We start from the raw sequence: 18,218 nt of genomic DNA, 5'->3' as shown, positions 1-18,218 counted from the left end.
ATTAAGTGGGAATATCATTCTACAGATCTTACATAGGGCACTTCAAGTCTGGAATCTCCTTTATTTTTCACTCTGATTTAGCCTGTTACCCAGACAAGCCCAGAAGTTTTCCTCTTCCCGGTCCCTTGTTTTTCTTTGAACAGCTGATTTTTCCTATCCAAATGTCAAATTATGTTTTTATCTCTACTAAAATATATCAAATTCAGATAATTTTTTTAGGTTATCAGTAATTTTGAATTCTTATATTTGACACTGAAATAAGCTGAAGGACCTACTCCAGTTCAATATGTTTCTAGCTACTTTTTGGGCCAAAATTCAAGCAACAAATGTGAATAATTGCATCAGAAACAGACAGGAATATTAGTAGGAAAAAAAAGGAAGGCAAATGAGTGCAAGTAGAAAACAAAATACACTTACCAGAGCTCATTGTAGCAGAAGGATTTGCCTTTTTCAATTCTGGATTTTGTTTATGTCTGTTTAAAGTGAAAGGCAGAATGGTTACATTATGTTTCATGTCTGCCCAGACAGCACTGAACACAATGCTGAACATGCACCACAAGAGTCAAGGTAACAGTCATAGTTTCTTAAAAAAATTACTTTCAAGTGCCAAGTGGATTCATGCCAAGCACCAGACACATTTTTTGCTGATAACTATCAGAAATTAAAGATTCTTTCTACCCAATACAAGCACTGCTTCCAGACTTTAAGACTAATCTTCATATGAAATTGAAAGACAGTCATTTAAGTCTAAGAGTCTATAAAGGGCAAAGTGCAAGTCTGACTAGTTTCTAATATATAAAATGTGCATCACCTTTATGAGAATTAAAAAAAAATCAAAGCGACACTAAAAGCTTTAAACTAAAACCCTCAAATTAGAGCTTTTCCATATTTCAAGGCAATCTGCAGCTCATATCAAAGCCAGTCTTGCCTTTGAAAGATATAACAATACAGAAGAGATGCACTTGTTAAAATGCATATTACAACTTCTGCACCAATCACTTCCAGCTGTGTGATGCTGCTGATATTTTCAGGACCAGACTGCAGTAAGTGAAACATGAAAGCTGGAAACTTTAATTCTCCTGGTACCAAAGGCAGTGAAATTGCCAACTCAAGAGAAAAAATACCAGATGGGGATCAAAAGAAGTCAGTTTTCATGGTGATGCCAGTCTGTGGAGGATAACTGTGACACCTATCTGTCCTCACTCCCGTGCGACTTGATACCTGCAGCAAACAGTCACAGATGTTTCAATGTCACAGATGTTGGTTTGAATAGCCAAAGAGCATTTCTACAAAAATTAAAAAAAAAATGTATGTTTGACAAGATTTCTCAACTCTCTAAAGTCCTAGGTTAAATTAAAAGTCCTTTAATTCTGTGTTCCAATCCCCACCTCTCCCCTGCCAAGAAGTTAGCCCCAAAGAAAGTGAGATCAAGTGTAGCTTCAGACAATTAATGGCTTTTGTGTCACAAATAGAAATATGCATCTGAAATCACAAGATCATGCAAAACCAAGAACCCTAGCCTGAGAAGTACAGGAAACAAGGAACTAAACAACAGAGTTGGAAATACTTTTCCTTTTACATGAACTGGAAGCAGCAGTGGAACATTGTAAGAAGTGAAAACTCCCTTCAGGGAATTGAATTTGTTCTCCTGCCTCAAGTGTCCCTTTCTTAACCAGCATTTGTTTCATGCCAGCCAGAATATAATAAGCATATTCAACAGACACTCAAAAGGAAAGAAAACCCAACAAGCAAGTATAGTGAAGGTGAGTTTATAAAATGAGACAATATCTGGGCTCCCCAGCAAGCCACCCTAGGAAAAGCTGCCAACACTTAGTTGTTTAATTATTTTCTTCAATAAAATACTCATGTAAGATATACACTGTGGGTTTGTGAAGGCTCAGCAGGATTCAGCCTAGCTCCAAGTTAATCCCAGTAAAATACAATGTGAAGTGAGGGGTGCAGTATAAAACCAGTCAAAAACAAAAGTTGAGGCAAACTTGAAAGGTTGGCTGCTCGATTTTGCTTGCCCATACAGTATCTGCTTTTTGTTTCTACCATTTCATATTAGAAGTGAGTCCCTAAAATAGTAATGGTTGACACAGCCTGAAAATGTAGACAAACATACTTTGTAATAATGCTCCTTCTGATCTCTGTATGTTTCCGTTCCAGAAAGATGCCTTAGTTCAAGCAAATCGAAAAGAAACAGTCTAAAATTATGTTATCCAGCCTAAGGAGATTTGTAGCAATATCATGCTCTTCTACACACAGAAAAAAGTTACATATTAAACTCACTGGGATAAATACCAGTCCTTCCATGGTGCTGGGAGAAAACCACAAGAAGGGGCAATACTGCAGTAAATCTCAACTCAGTTTTAGGATCAACCTCTCTCTGAAGTTGAGGAGGGTGCTGATATCCAGATGTTTTAACTCAGCACTGGCCTTCCCCATGGGCTTCATGCAAGTCAACACAAAATTTCTTCCACTCCAAATATCCCCAAGAGGTTGCAATGCTTTCCTCTGGTATACAAGAGTAAAAAGGAGTGGGAAAAAATAATTCAGTCTATTACCTTTTTAGGAGAAGAAAGAAGATTTACTGGCTATAATGGCTGGGCAAAGGCAGGGTCCACTGCTGCTGCAATGCCAGAGCAACACTTCCCCTCCCACAACGGCAGTATTTGAGCAACTAAATTTGTGACCACATGCTTCATCCTTTTTAAAAGTCTCATCTGTTCAGAAACACTGACCTCACAACTGCCACAAAACTGATTTCAGTGATTTTTTTTGATTCAAGTCTTGACATTGCTTACAGTGTGAAGTGCTGACCTTCACTGCATTAAGAAAAGCATTTAGGGAAGAATTCACACAAAAAAAAGCATCATTGTTGAGCACTAATAGATTAAATTACTTTTTACAAACAAGTGATTTGAGGATAAAAATAAAGTGATAATTAAAGAAGATTGCTTAAATTAAATGAAAGATGTGTATAAACTCATTTGATCTAGATTGGATCTGGAAAAATTACTTTTCCACATATCCCCACACTTACTAGCAATTATGGAATTCAATTAAAATAACAAGCATCCAGTGTTCACTTACTGTGAAACTAATCAGCTTCCTTCAAGCACTCAAACGTGCTTAGTGCAAGTTCCCATACACAGAATAGATTCTCTGCTGAGGGTGAGGGTAACTAATCCTGCGTCCTTGTGTTGGTCAAACTCCAGAAATTCCATTTAAAAGTTGATTTTGATCAGTTGAGAATCTGCACACAGATCTGCTGCATGCAAGCAGAAATAAGTCCTGTTTAGATCGACAAAATTAAAGTGCACGTTTGGAGTTGAGGGCTACAGAGTTATTCTACCTGTATTCCATATACTTGACCCATATACTTGACTTCACAGACTGAAGTCCTATTAGGCCTATCTCAGTCCTAAGACTACTCTTGGGATCAGATGGACAGTCCAGCCAGAGAACACATCTGGCTCCATGGTGCTGGTGCAGCCAAGCAGTGGCCTGTAACAGTTGGGAAGGCACATGCTGTAAGCCAGTGTGCTATGGAAATTTGGATGGTACATCCTTAGGCAGATTAGTCCCTACCAGGTTGGGCAGACAGGTTGTTCCTGGAAACAGGTGGGTCTGGAATCATTTGCTGCTCCCAGTTCCCCCCAACAACTTTCTGTAGACATGGCCAAGTACTTCAAAAGGGAGCGTTTCAAAAGGAACCAAGAATGAGGTCCCCCATGTCAATGTTAAAAACAGAGAATTCCTTATTGCCAGTTCAGGCAAAGAAAAAGAGAAAAATACTAGAAAAAGTACTCCAAAGCAAAATAGCCACGTGTCTCCTTCCAGCTCCCTGCTCCAACCAGCTAACCAGTGTGTCCTCGCTAGACTGGAATTAGTGCCTATCCTGAAACATGACAGACATAGCAACGACAGACATAGCAAAGGCCTCAAAGTTTCACACATGCAAAACACAATGAAAGGTAATGAATTCCTCATGGCATAAGCCAGCAGCTATAACCCTGAACATGCCAATGTCCATATGTAACATCCACCAACTCCTTGTCAGTTCAGTCCTACCTCTAGACAGATGTTTAACTTTTCCTTCCTCCCTTTCACCCCCAGCACATTTCTCCAAGGCTGCAGTCCCTTCCCTACTTGGTGTGGAAAAGAGAGCAGTGTGTTCAGAAGCCTATTTAGGAGGAATGCAGATAAGCGGCAACCACTTCTGTACAGCCTGTCTGGATTATCTCACATGCTCTAAAGGTTTGAATACTCCCCCTACAAAGGCAGGGTGTAACAAACAGCTCATTAATTGCTCTGAGCAAGGACACATGCTCTTAAGTCATTGGTATCTCAGCTAAGAGTTGCAGGCAGTGGTTATTTTTGGTGGTATAATGTGAGTGTGGGGAAAAGAAACTTCCTTTCTTCCCTTGCTATTATTGACAGCTTCAGTGACTCACATAGGATTTTGAAACAATTGCTAGACATGAGATGAACATTCAAAACTTATTGTGCTGGTCCTTTATATTCCTGAGATGTAGATGCCTTTATTTTTCTCAGTTTCAAGTTTTTCACATTTTCAAAGTTTTCTCTCTAAATACAAGAGCTTTAAGTGTATTGTGGCTGCACTTAAATGAAAAATCCAATTCTTATTTATACTAGTATAAAGAAGGAGTTGAGGCTATCAGAAAAATTGTAAGCTTTCAGACTGAAAGAATGATCAGCAATCACCAAACTTACTTTTCACCAGGTCAGGTCTTACACATCACTGACAGCACTCATTTGTTTCACCCTGGCTTGGACCCTTTCTCACAATGTCATTGGTGTCCCTGACCCCAATGCTGCTCTTCAGCATGCCAGCAATATGAAGTCCCAAATCTGGAAAGTGGGCAAAAAGCTGCACTGCAGTCAGTGCCTCCCACCAGCAGGCTCCTCTGCTTAAAGGAACTTGCTGGAAAACACATCTCCTGTGCACTTCTCACCTCGCATCACATAAAAAGTGACAAGAGAAAAAACAACTTAGAATAGAGCAGGCAGTTCAGGTTAACCCAGGCAATCAGTTCTCTCTTCAACTATCATTATTCTTTTAATCTGGAATACTGAAATACATTGTCTGTCATTTTTATTTTATGGGTCAAAGAACATCCTGTCATTCTTTCAGAAGACATTATGCTCCTAAGAATAAAAGTTATGAAAAGACTATGAGTAAGCAAGCAGTGCACATAGAATAATCACATCAATTCTGTACAAGACAACAGCTTCCACACACTCTTCAGCAAGTGTTAAGACAGCAGAGAGAGAGCACTGAAAGCTCATTAAATGAAACAAATGGCATCATTACACACCAGCTTGGATAAGGTGTTATAAATAATTGAACTTACAGCTGTTACAATAAATAAACACAGCACATTTCAAATGCAATACTGCTTCCTTTTTTTCTTTAAATATAGTGTCTGCTGCCTTCCAAATTGGCAAATTTAAGTTATCTGGGGCATAGGTGCCAGTTTCTGTGCAATATACAAGGAATGTGCCTCTCAATAATAAAAGTTAAATAGGAAATGTAAACTAGGAGATACAGCTTTAAGAACTCAGAGATGCTTTTGAACTAAGTCATCATACAGTCATCAGCTTCAGAGTAAACAGTTTACGGCAACCTGAGTTAACTCAGTTCAAGGTCATCACTTGTAGAACAGGGGCAGAAAAGAATCTCCTGGGTCATCCAGCCTACTCCCCTGCTATTGCAGGCAACTGTGTCATACAACCCTGAGCAAGAACACTTCACATTCCAGCTTAAAACTGCTAAAGTTTCCCACCTCCACTGCTCTTCCTGGAAGCCTGCTCCAGAACTCATTCCTCTTATGGCATGAATGCCGTTTCTCATTTGTGACCTAAATTAAACAGCTACAGCTAAATTGTTTTGCACCAACACAATTTTTCTGTTTAAGGAGGTCTTCCTCCTTGTACTCACCCCTATCCATGCATTTTTAGAAAGCAATTGCACCTCTGAGTCTTCCTTTTGCAAGCCTGTAAACAAGCATTCCCAAAGAAATTGGCTGGCATGCTGTCACCCATCTCATTAAAATCTGGCAAATAGTGAAAGACTTTAAAAGGTTGGCAGGCCAAAGTCTAAACTCCACTTAACATCACAAAGTTAGCAAGCAAAGCCTACAGCCAACATGCCTAACAGCTGAGCAGCAAGGTTGAAAGGTAAAACATCTCTTTTTGTACATTCTAACTCTGACCTGTACACTAAAATCAATTCCATGGTTAGTGCTAGTTCAGATAGTCATTTGATGACTATAGGAACCTTCCTGCAAAGAAATAGACTGGAAAAAAATCATACTAGCCACTAAACCTTCATTAAACAACACTGACTTATACTTGGAAGACTGAAGGATGAAAGGTGGCTCCTGTTTGAGCCATCAACCTCTTGCTCTGCTGCAGACTCGGGGCTTGAAAAGCAGCCATCCACAAGGTTGATTGGCTCACAGCAGACTCGACATGTGGTTTACCACCGGGTCCCTCTGGAAAAGTAACTGCTCACATCCCTGCCTCACAGTCAAAAACATTTATTCTCCTGACAACAGACTCTAAATACATTGTAACTGGGCTTTGACTTCCTCCTGAGTCTATCATGACTGTCCTCTGTCTTCAGTATTTGACGGCTGAGATATGGTGACAGTTGCCCTGGCCCATGTATCATGGGTGTCAGCTGAAGAAACAAATGCCTTTCTGCCACACCCATACGCCCAAGCAACTCACAGGAACATTTTGAAACTTCAGAAAGAAAAACAAAAATTTCCAGGATATTTTAAATAAAATCTCATCTCCATCTTAACAGAAGACACAAAAGCATAGCACTTGACAGCAGCAGAAGTTGAGATTTCTCTTCAGATTTATCTGCAATATGTATGATCACATCTCATAGATGGAAGCACTTTACAAACAAGCTGATGCACATCCTATAAAAGGGAGTTCACTGAGCACAGCTCTCAGGCTGCCAGTTCCAGGGAAAGCTGTAAACCACTTAACAGCATAGCACAGCCTGGGACTGTTCAGGACACTTAACTGAGATTCACACAGGAACTGGGGCAAGGAGCACACAACTACTGAAATTGGAATTTATTTACAGGTAAAGGGTAATTCGTTCCATGACACCCGATTTACCTTTGTTGCAAAAGGAAAACCTTTCAACCTGCAATGAACGCACCTATCCAAGAGGATGCTGGTTTTATACTTCAGCTGAAAGAAATGGAGGATTCATTGAGTTCAAGCTGTTGTGAGACTATTTGTAAGAGCTGTGCAGCTGGGGTGCTCTGGGTACTGCACCTAACTCTCTGTAGACCTCTGATATGGGGCCACTTGTGCCTCAGCAGAACAATTGCTGTAAATAAATAGACCCAAATTCCAGAAGCCCTAATTATGTATAACAATGAATCCATTCAGCTGACTGCAGGATTGAGGGACACAAACACTGCATTGCATTTACTACAGTGAATGGCATTCTATAAATACAAATCAATTAGATCATCTAAACAACATCCAGCAGCTTTGCTTGCATGATTTTGTGTAACAAAGACTACAAAGGCTGTCTTCACCTCTATCACACACTCTCAGACAGAAAAGTAGTAAATAAGAGGAAGTTGCATTAAGCAGAAATACTAATTAGAGAATGACTAGTGTCTCAAAGTTCAAATCCAGTTTACAAACATTTCACAAAACTTAGGGTAGACAGAAGACTCTGATGCACCTTTGACATATAAACCAGATGCTTCAGATACTTCAAAGTTATAGACCACCTTATACCATTCCAGACACCTCCTGAAATTCCCAGTTGTCTAAGGCAGAGGAATTGTGCAGGCCTGAATGAGCACTCACTGCAGCAATCACACCAAATGTTAATTCTTAATTACAACCTCTTCTAGCATTAGCTGTTCTGAAGCTCTGTACAAACACTCATTAAGCAACAGCTAATACTTTTCAAGACATATAGGCAATAGTTTTGTTTTATACCAAGACAGAAGATTTGGGCCCCTATCCTGTGCAACATCCAAAACTAGCTGATCTGGCATAGTGTAACAGGGCCTTACAGGTATCACTCACAGGTTGCTTTTTATTGTTTCAAAATAAGAAAAATCAGTTTGAGAGTTGGTCTCGTTTACACACAACTGCAACAACCTCCAGAGAACCACACAGAGCTAAGTCTAACCAAAGCACACAGGGAGCCAGGCGTACAATACTGCCAACATTGTCTCTGACAAACCTAGTTGGAAGCAAGCTGAAATCAGACAGGGTCATTTTCTGTAGTCTTTTCCAACCTGGAAGTACTGCTATGCTAGTAAAATTGCCAAGGGACTAATTCATCTGCCTGGATATCAGACATAAAATGGTCTCAGCAAAACTTAGAAGGCTGGCCACTGTCACACATCCAAAGCCAGACAAACTTGTGCCTGCCAGGGAATTCAGGCTGGAGCACTGGTTTGCTAGTCCTGATGGACTGTGCTATCTCTAGAGTCACCTACATGCTAGAAGGAAGGACACAGTGACTGCTTCTCTAGTCACTGCTGAAAGCACTCACAGAAAACCAAACTGATGGGTGAAGCAACAGTCTGACATTCCAAGCGTTTCCAGAAATAGCAGAAAGTTGCATTCCAGAAGCCAGTCTTTCTCTTCCCTCTGACTCCTCCAGCCTCAGGTGACAAATTCATACATTGCTGAGAATTCCACATCCATTCTCTTTGTTTTCCTCTTAGTAACTGCCTCAGAATCTGCATTCAGAAAGTCCTTTCAATCTCTCCTTCCCATAAAAATAATTAGGAGAAAGATCCAGTCACTAGGGTAAGGAGGCAAGGACATGCCCATTTCCCTTAATGAGAATACAAACCTATGTAATGACTACTTTGAAACTGCCTCTTTTCAGTGAGCAACTGGAAATACCTATCCAAATGAAAGCAGCATTCTGAAAATCAGTGTGCACTGCCCACCAGAACTACCCACTCAGGGTATATTAGCATATGCCAAAATCAAATAAAGTCCTGGGTGCTCAGGTCACAGCAGGTCCAGCAGAGGTAGATGTGACTAACTGTGACTAAAAACCATACTGGTGTCCTTACCTCGATTCAGGCTTTTCAGTCAATGGAGCCATTTTCTTAGTCTCTTGATTTCACTCCATGAGAGGCACGAAAGAGTTAAGAAAACCTTTCACTGTGTCACCCAGCCACTTGGCTGCTGAAGTGTAAGAAATTTGTGGAAGCATCTCTCTTTCTCTCTGGCACCCTTAAATACTTTGCTCCTCCTACTGCTGTGCTTTAATTAGCCAGCTGGTTCTTAGTCACCCCATCCTGTCACTAGGCTTGCTCACCAACAGCCACCCCCACCCAGCCTGCCTTTCACTCCCCTGCCACTGTCATCACGAAGGACACTGTCTCTTCCTGCAGCTCTGGAGCTGGGGAAGGGAAAAAGGTTGGAGGTGACACTCCAGGGTAGCATTGGTAAGGAATGCACTTGAGAAAGTGACAGAAAGACCTTGAAGGGATGTTAAATTACAGGGAAAATACTTGAAAAAGCACTTTTTTTTAAAAAAATCAGGCAGCATCCACTTGTCAAGGAAGGAAAATTTTCATTAGCACTGGACATGGCAGATCCTATTTCAATGTCTAGGAGCTGAAGGGGCAGCTAAAGTTTCTTCTCTTGGCAGTTGAAATTTGTAGCATGAATACCTGACATAATACAAGGGGAAACTAACTGTTTGTATGGCTATTATGTATTATATACCCTCTCCATGAGCATTTTAACAGGTATCAAAGAGGTTTCTGAGCTGTCAGCTATAGCAGGGTCTCCCTAGAGTGGAATGTCCCCACCACATTGCAGCTTGGCAACCTAAAACTTGCCCTAGAGTGGAGGTGATGCCAGATTTTAGGAGAGCAAGGATATACTCACATCCCCAGGCCTGGGCAGCCGTTGGTGAGGAAGGCGAACTGCAGCACAGAATCACCCTTCCCTACACTCCATTGTAGCCAATGTCTACAACACAAACAACTGGGACAAAGACTTCCCCACCTGTCTTGGTTCTAGAAGACAGGTGTCTGCTAGGGAGAGCAGGAGCTTCTCTTGGGATGAAAGAATGTAGACCCTCTCCCTCTGACTTACTATAAATTTGAAATCAAGGGGCTTTCAGGCAGAGATCTGAGGATAGGAATAACAGTTTTTTATTAGTATAACCAGGCAAACAAACAAACAATAACTACAGCAATAACAAGAACACAGAACCAGGGACTCCGGGACAGCTTTTTCGGCTGAGATGGGATAGGGGAGAGGGTCTACATTCTTTCATCCCAAGAGAAGCTCCTGCTCTCCCTAGCAGACACCTGTCTTCTAGAACCAAGACAAATTTTGAGGCCAACGTGGGGCTTGAGAGGAAAAGGGCAAAAAAGGAATAACAGTTCTTAAACAACCTAACTTTTGTGTGCTGGATTTAGAAACCTTGTTAGGTAGAACCATGTTGTTGAGCTTACCCAGGTTCGGGGGGCATGTGGTCACAGCTATATTTCTCCCATTTGCTGTACCTTACTTAAATATGGGTCCTATAACTAAGGCTACTGTGGCTATTATCCAGCTTGTTTTGTGGGTTGATAAGGTGAGGAATTCTTGGATGTTTAAAGTCCTCTGGACGGTGGGCTCATGGATTCAGAGCTGTCACACACTAACTGGATGGTTTTTAGGTTACTTTAATAATAGTACCTACTGGGAGAAAAAGACAGCTGGGGAAATTTTCTCCCAACCTTTCACCCAGTTCCTTGGGCCTACCCTGCCAGTTTTCAAAGGGTTAAAATCTTCTCTGAATGCTAATGACATCTTACAGTGGCTAGTAGTTCTACTTAGCCTTCAGAGACAAAGGGAAAGAGACAGGGGGTGCTGCCCCAGAGCCTGGCACAGCCCCAGAGACAGGGGGTGCTGCCCCAGAGCCTGGCACAGCCCCAGAGACAGGGGGTGCTGCTCTAGAGCCTGCCCCTGCCCCACAGCCCACCTCAGAAATAAACCACCCAGAGTGGGTGGGGGTTCTGGTGAAGGAGATGCGTGAGATGCTAAAGGAGTGCATTTCCTCAGCTGCTGAGAAACCCTCCCCCTGCCCCAAAGAGGGAGAGTCTGATGGTGCTGCAGTGGAACCCACAGATGTTACAACCGTCCAGGTTCCAGCTGAACCACAAGGGCAGTCACAGCCAGCAGCTGTTGCCCCTGTGGAAACCAGGAAGTCTAAGATGAAATCACAGCACCCTGTTGATAAGGATAAGAAAGGAGGGTCCTCACAACCCACAGGGGAGCCAGAAGTTGAAATCATCACTGAGTCTCTGACATATGACAGTCTCCGTAAGTTACAAAAAGACATTGTGAAGTGGGGGCGTGAGCCTTATACAACCTGGTTACTCCGGGTCTGGGACGATCCAACAGGAAGGGATCCAACAGCTGAGAGAAGTGGCAATATTAAAGGTCCTTTTTGGAAGGAGTGGACAGCATGATAATGACCCCGACAAAGTAAGGTGCACTGGGCAGATGTTGTGGAGTCTGGCAAATCTAGGGCCACGTGACTACACCACCTATATTGCAATGATTAAGGCCGATAACAGCTGAGAGACAGTGGGTTCTGTCACCACCAGGCTTAGACATTTCACCAGTATGGTCCATGGCCCACATCAGGCTAAGATTTCCGCTGTGATTAAAGAACTCAAAGAAGAGATGAGGGAAATGAGAGAAGAGATGAGGAAGAGCAGTTCCCATATGGCACCAGTGCGGGTCACAAGCCCAAAACTCCAAGCCCAGTGTCCCCCAGCTAGAGAGAAAGGGTACACCTCACGAACTGAGCTGTGGTTCTTTCTACGTGACCATGGGGAAGACATGGGGAAGTGGGATGGGAAACCCACTTCTGCCCTGGCAGCACGAGTGCGTCAACTCAGGGAGAGAACCATTAATCAGAAAAGTTCCACTGAAGTGAAGGTAGCCTCAACCTCCCGTGACCAAACTGCCAGGTATTACAGAAAAGAAGATGATCCCCTTGAAGGAACCTCTAGCATGTATGCCCAGAGAGGAGAAGATAACCAGTGCTAGCGGGGCCCTGCCTCTAGCCAGGAAGAGGCACGGGAAAACCGGGTCTTTTGGACAGTGTGGATCCGATGTCCTGGCACATCAGAGCCACAAAAATATGAAGCTTTAGTTGATACTGGTGCACAGTGTACCCTAATGCCATCAGGACATGTGGGGGCAGAACCTGTTTCCATTGCTGGGGTGACAGGAGGATCGCAGCAGTTGACTCTGTTGGAAGCAGAGGTGAGCCTGACTGGGAAAGAGTGGCAGAAACATCCCATTGTGACTGGCCCAGAGGCCCCGTGTATTCTGGGCATGGACTTCCTTCGAAATGGCTATTACAAAGACCCAAAGGGACTCAGGTGGGCTTTTGGAATAGCTGCTGTGGAGGCAGAGGACATTAAGCAATTGAACACCTTGCCTGGACTATCAGAGAACCCATCTGCAGTAAGACTCCTGAAGGTAGAAGAACAGCGAGTACCAATTGCCACCTCGACAGTGCACCGCCGACAGTATAGGACAAATCGAGATGCTGTGATCCCCATCCACAAGATGATACAAGAACTGGAGAGCCAAAGGGTGGTCAGCAAAACCCACTCACCCTTCAACAGCCCCATCTGGCCTGTGCGCAAGTCTGACAGAGAATGGAGATTAACTGTGGACTATCGTGCATTGAATGAAGTGACTCCACCGCTGAGTGCTGCCGTGCCGGACATGCTGGAGCTCCAGTACGAGCTGGAGTCCAAAACAGCAAAGTGGTACGCCACTATTGACATTGCCAATGCATTTTTCTCCATTCCTCTGGCAGCAGAATGCAGGCCTCAGTTTGCCTTCACGTGGAGGGGAGTGCAGTACACCTAGAACCGACTGCCCCAGGAGTGGAAGCACAGCCCCACCATTTGCCATGGACTGATCCAGGCTGCCCTGGAAAAGGGGGAGGCTCCAGAACATCTGCAGTACATTGATGACATCATTGTGTGGGGGAACACAGCAGTGGAAGTATTTGAGAACGGAGAAAAGATCATCCAGATTCTGCTAGAAGCCGGCTTTGCCATCAAGAAGAACAAAGTCAAAGGACCTGCTCGAGAGATCCAGTTCCTGGGAGTAAAGTGGCAAGATGGACGGCGTCAGATTCCCACTGAAGTCATCAATAAGATCACTGCAATGTCTCCACCCACCAGCAAGAAGGAAACGCAAGCTTTCCTAAGTGCCATAGGTTTTTAGAGGATGCACATTCCTGAGTACAGCCAGATCGTGAGCCCTCTTACCTGGTTACCCGAAAAAAGAATGATTTCCACTGGGGCCCTGAACAACAACAAGCCTTTGCTCAGATCAAACAGGAGATCGCTCATGCAGTAGCCCTTGGCCCAGTCAGAACTAGACTCAGTAGCCCTTGGCCCAGTCAGAACTAGACTAGACGTGAAGAACGTGCTCTACTCTGCAGCTGGGAACAATGGCTTGTCCTGGAGCCTTTGGCAGAAAGTGCCTGGAGAGACTTGAGGCCGACCATTGAGATTCTGGAGCCGAAGCTACAGAGAGTCCGAAGCCAACTACACTCCCACAGAGAAGGAAATCTTAGCTGCCTATGAAAGAGTTCAAGCCGCCTCACCATCTCAGACCTTGGAGGTTGGCTCATCCAAGACCAAGTGGTAATTTAATAGTGGAAGTAATTTGAAGGAAGTCCCTAAGCCTCTTGACTATCCTTTGTCACCAGCACTGGCTTTCCTGACTGACACTCCACTGTGTCTCTATTTGCAGCCTGTCTCTGGATTTTCGTTCCTCAAATACACATGTACGGGCATTGATCTGCTGCCAAACTTACAGACTGATAAAATGTACTGAAAATTATTGCAAGATGAGTGTCTCATTCAAATGAGACCTAGAAAGCAACACAGATGGCAAGAGTTGCTGATTGCAGAAGGGCATAGAGCAAAGTTGACTTTGTAGGTCAAAGCTTACACTACTGATTATTTCAGGAAAATATTAGCAAAGGACACAGAACAAAGGTCTCCAAATACCAACACATATAACCCCATACTGATGCTCTGTCAAATGCCGACTCAGGTTCAGTCTGCAACACAACCTTGCCCTTTTCCTCCCCAGTACATCCTTTAGCATCTCAATACTTACCTCCCACCAAACGAAGCATTTCATTGTAAACCAAAATAGCCACAACCCTGAGTTGGTACATTGGCTAAGGAGCCAAAAAGAGCTGGGAAATGTTGCTCTATTTTACTTAAGACCAATCCCAAACCTCAGTGTGAACATGGCACTGGTAGTTCTGATTTGGTTAAACAATGGGTTCTGGAGCTCACATTTACTACCACATCCCAAAGATTAATGTTGGGAAGCTTGTACCTGGGCTTTTGATTTCATCTACCACTGCAGATACCAGACACTATTAGCAAAACTCATGCCTGGATCTAGGTTTAGATTCTAGTCTCTTTGCATTTGAGGGGTGTTTGGTTTGGGTGGAGGAGGAAGAGCGTTATTTCAGACATATCAACAGTCAGAATAAAGGGTGATGGCAAACAATATGTATGTTTTGAGTTGTCAGATCTACTCTCTTTAAAAAAAAAAGCAAACCAATCAACCAAACAAAAAAACCTAACCCCATGAGGCTCTCAAAAGCAAACCAGAAAAGCCAACAAAAACCCCTACATTGTCCAGAGTAATCTGTGCAGTCATCAACAGCTCAAATTATTTGAAACATACTTATTTACACAACATGAAACACAGTTTACACAGTATGCAACAGGAGACACCCTCACAACCCAAAGACCTCTTTGATCTCCTTCAATTCTTTTGTGGAGCCTGGACCACCTGAGAGCAGGTCAGTTGGAAGCCCTATTTGCTGTGTAGCAGGGGTTTATAAACAAGCCCCTGATAGTTTGTCTTCAGGTAACAAAAATTAATTAATTAAAAAATTATAGTGTAAAAAATTTTAAAAAATATAGTGTAAAAATAACACCTAGGGAGAGGCAAAGTGAGGGAAGATCCAGAAGTTGGCCCACGTCCAAAGTTAGGAAGGTCAGGTCAAGATGAGGTTTGAAACATTCCCAGTCTTTGCAGAAACCAGCTCAGAGGGTGTTCAAACAGCTTGGCAAGGAGGGAGGAGTTTCTGTTACAGACCACCACTTGAATGAAAAACAGAATTTTCACAGAATTCCACTTGGGTGAAGAGCAGCAAGCTTTGCCTGGCTGCAGGGCCACAGAGCTTGGCTGTTTCTAAAGTCAACCTTGACTGCAGAATTAAAAGCTTTATGAAATGTTGATGTTTTACCATCAACCCACTGTACCCTACAATTTTCCTGGCATCTGCTGCTGCACAATCTCTGCTGTGTTTTTCCCCATAATACCATGTCTTTGTGAAAGGTAACTTCATCATGGTGGCTAAAGAAAATAGCAAAAAGGAACAAATTAATTTTCTCAACAAAGGAAGTCTTTGGCATAACAGAAGCAGATGCTGGTTCTAGGATATTCTGGATGCCTGCTCTAGCAGCTACTGGACAAACCTGCTTTTCACCGGAGGGAGTAATTTTACCAATTATAAGCTACCCTGGAAAGTTTTGTTGCACAATGCACACAGGTTTTTTATTTTGATAAATATCACACAGCTATACTAGTTCTTTTAGGCCACCCCAATATGCTATGGGACTGTGCTTTCAAGCTACCAGAAGAAGGTGGAAGTGCTGTGACATGCAGTTTAGAAAAGGAGGTACTTTTGATAGATCTGGGAAATGCTAAACAAAAGTGATTGAAGTTACTTCATTCTGCAGATGGAGGAGGAAGGCAAGCAAACTTACATCATGCTAGTGCTTTTAGTTCAGTTCCAGGGTTTGAATTGCAAAACAAAACTCAGCCAAAATAACACATTGCTGCCAGAGTTCCACCCAGTACCATCAATGAGCACAAACTCATTCACCCAGCATCCTCGCCCTGCTTTGTTACGAAACAGCCAGCCAGGTTCTGGTTAGGATAGTATTACAGCACCCTCCCTGCTATGAAGGGTGAGCCCTACCTTGCCCCAAAGCTCCCAACTTGCAGATCCCCTTGACCTGAGCCTGAATTCTACAGCTCAATCCTGCCCCGCTGAAGTCCAAGCATAGCAGCACCACCACAGAAGGAATATACTGTTATCAGCAGCCCCTACAATCTGCCAGGCTGCTCCTTCCAACTGCACAAGGACTCAGGAAGCACTTCCAGCTGAGTCTGCATGGCATGAGGGGTTCAGACTGTTACCAGAGAATGAGCAAAATTCTTTGCAAAGATGTATACAGGTCTTTTAAGGGCTCTAGATAGGAACTTAATCCATCAGTAGGAGCAATTCTTTGGGACAGAAGTTAAGGGCCAGAAAGAGGTCCTTGAAACAACAAGGTATGTATTAATCCAGTGAAAGCACATAACCTGCTAAGCATAGAAAGAGAAGAGCAGAGAACACAAGACAAAATGCAAAAACATTTTCTCAAATGGCTGAGAAAAGCAAATGTGGAATTTGTCTTCCTTGCTGAAGATTGAAGAACTGCCCTAAGTGTCCCTTTTGACTGCTGAAAATGGGGGCTGTACTGGAGACCGGTCATCCCTCATTTAAAACAGAATGAAATACCCCCTGGTAGGATCACAGTTTACCTGAACTCAGGATCTACAGCATTTAAGGAAACTTCAGTGAGAGGCATGGCATCTGCTGCTGTGTCTGGAGTCTGCTGACTGCAGAACTCCATGGGAGCTGGACAGACTGTCTTATACCAGCACAAGCTGGGAGTGATCAGCTGTTTAGCAGGCACCTGAGTAGCACTTTTTCCCCAGCTCCTACTGATCTGCTGACCTATTTTAACTCCCATGCATAAAAGCATAACCTTGATCCTCTAGCTAGAACAGTTGCTGACCATGGTCCAAGCAATTTTGTGGAATTCAGGACCTGCTAACTGCAATGCTACAGGGGAAAAACTTGGGGCTCAGCTATGTTCACTCAAAGGAAAGTCCTAAGGAATGAATGGCAGTCACAGAACGTGACTGACAAAGTGTGCAGCCTCACCTACACATAAGCATCTCCAGCCCTTTGTACCCTGTGCTCTCAGGCAAAATGAAAGCAATACTTGCATGCTGGGGTTTGTGGCATATGTGCCAAACTGGGGTGTGGGACATAAGGATTATACTCAATGATCACTGGATTGTTTGTGGCAGGAGAACCCAGGCTTGAGTTCCTCCACCACAAAAGGACAAAGGCACTTCATAAGTTTAGCTAAGGCCAGAGCTTTGTTTACTGATCCAACCAACACCTCAGTCAATGGAAGGCACTGCTGACCATGCATCCCAGTCAATATTAAAAGCTTCTGTAAAGGCACCAGCTGTTTACCACTGCTCTTAACCTTTGTGGTGCTGTAGAGCTTAAATTAGCCTTAAGGTAGTGCCAGGGCAAAAATCACCTCCTAAATTATCAGCTTCCTTCTGTATTTTTGCAAAATTCTCTAGTTTTCCTTTAGACCCAAAATACTCAGATATTAGCATAATCTCTGTGCAAGCATCTCAGTTTACTGCCTCTTCCAGTGACTGATTTGCTAAGTTGCTGAGAGTAAAAAACAAGATATAGGAGTTCAGTAAAGAAAGGAACTTTTAGAAGCAGAAAAGAAAATTCAAACTGCACTTTCTCTCCATCTCGGTATTTTCTTGCAATGTTGTTTCCTGCACCTTAAGTGCTAAGGACAAATGAATATCAAATCAGGCTACCCACAGCTGATCTTCTGTTCTCCAGGAACAGAACTACAGAGCCGAAAGAAGCAACATGCCTTCCAGCAGACAAGCCTGGGCATTCATGGAAACTAAGTCCCAGCAGTTCTGTCCAATGTATTTGCTATGTGTGTCACTAATAAGCAAAAATCCAGCCCAAAACACCAGGCTGAAGAGATATTGGATTCTAATTTGGCCAGCTGGCTAGAATTATTAACCAGTTACATTTATAACTATGAAAGCTAATGAGAGAGTAATCATATTTCACAGTTCACAGCTGAAAGTCATTTCCTTTAGGAGTTAATGATGGTTTAAATTACCTCTTCTTTTTGATTTCTCTCCCATAAACTATGGCTGTCACAGAGTTTTGAAGGCCTTACTTTAAATCTGTCTTCAAAGGGCAACACTTTGCT

General features: G+C 43.0%; 1 protein-coding gene across 50 annotated transcripts in view; it reads right to left on the bottom strand.

Moving 5' to 3' along the window:
- Positions 1-18,218, bottom strand: part of SORBS1 (sorbin and SH3 domain containing 1) — a 164,655-nt gene that overhangs the window by 63,964 nt on the left and 82,473 nt on the right. For 17 of the 50 annotated variants that reach the window (XM_014250176.2, XM_014250178.2, XM_014250181.2 and 14 more), the window contains exons 1-2: positions 9,114-9,233; positions 418-473 (exon numbers count right to left, since the gene is read on the bottom strand). In XM_014250176.2, the coding sequence (XP_014105651.1) occupies positions 418-473; positions 9,114-9,145 (88 nt within the window). In that variant the 5' untranslated portion in view covers positions 9,146-9,233. Of the gene's footprint in view, positions 1-417; positions 474-1,124; positions 1,179-1,221; positions 1,287-3,096; positions 3,275-9,113; positions 9,241-18,218 lie in introns of those variants that run through there. The other 33 variants (XM_088060004.1, XM_088059990.1, XM_088059987.1 and 30 more) reach the window with 12 other exon arrangements.

This window comes from Pseudopodoces humilis, chromosome 9 (genome assembly GCF_049639895.1).
Source record: "Pseudopodoces humilis isolate 2021_Gansu_Grassland_sample_001 chromosome 9, ASM4963989v1, whole genome shotgun sequence".
Lineage (NCBI taxonomy): Eukaryota > Metazoa > Chordata > Aves > Passeriformes > Paridae > Pseudopodoces > Pseudopodoces humilis.
This window is presented reverse-complemented; position numbering and strand designations above follow the sequence as displayed.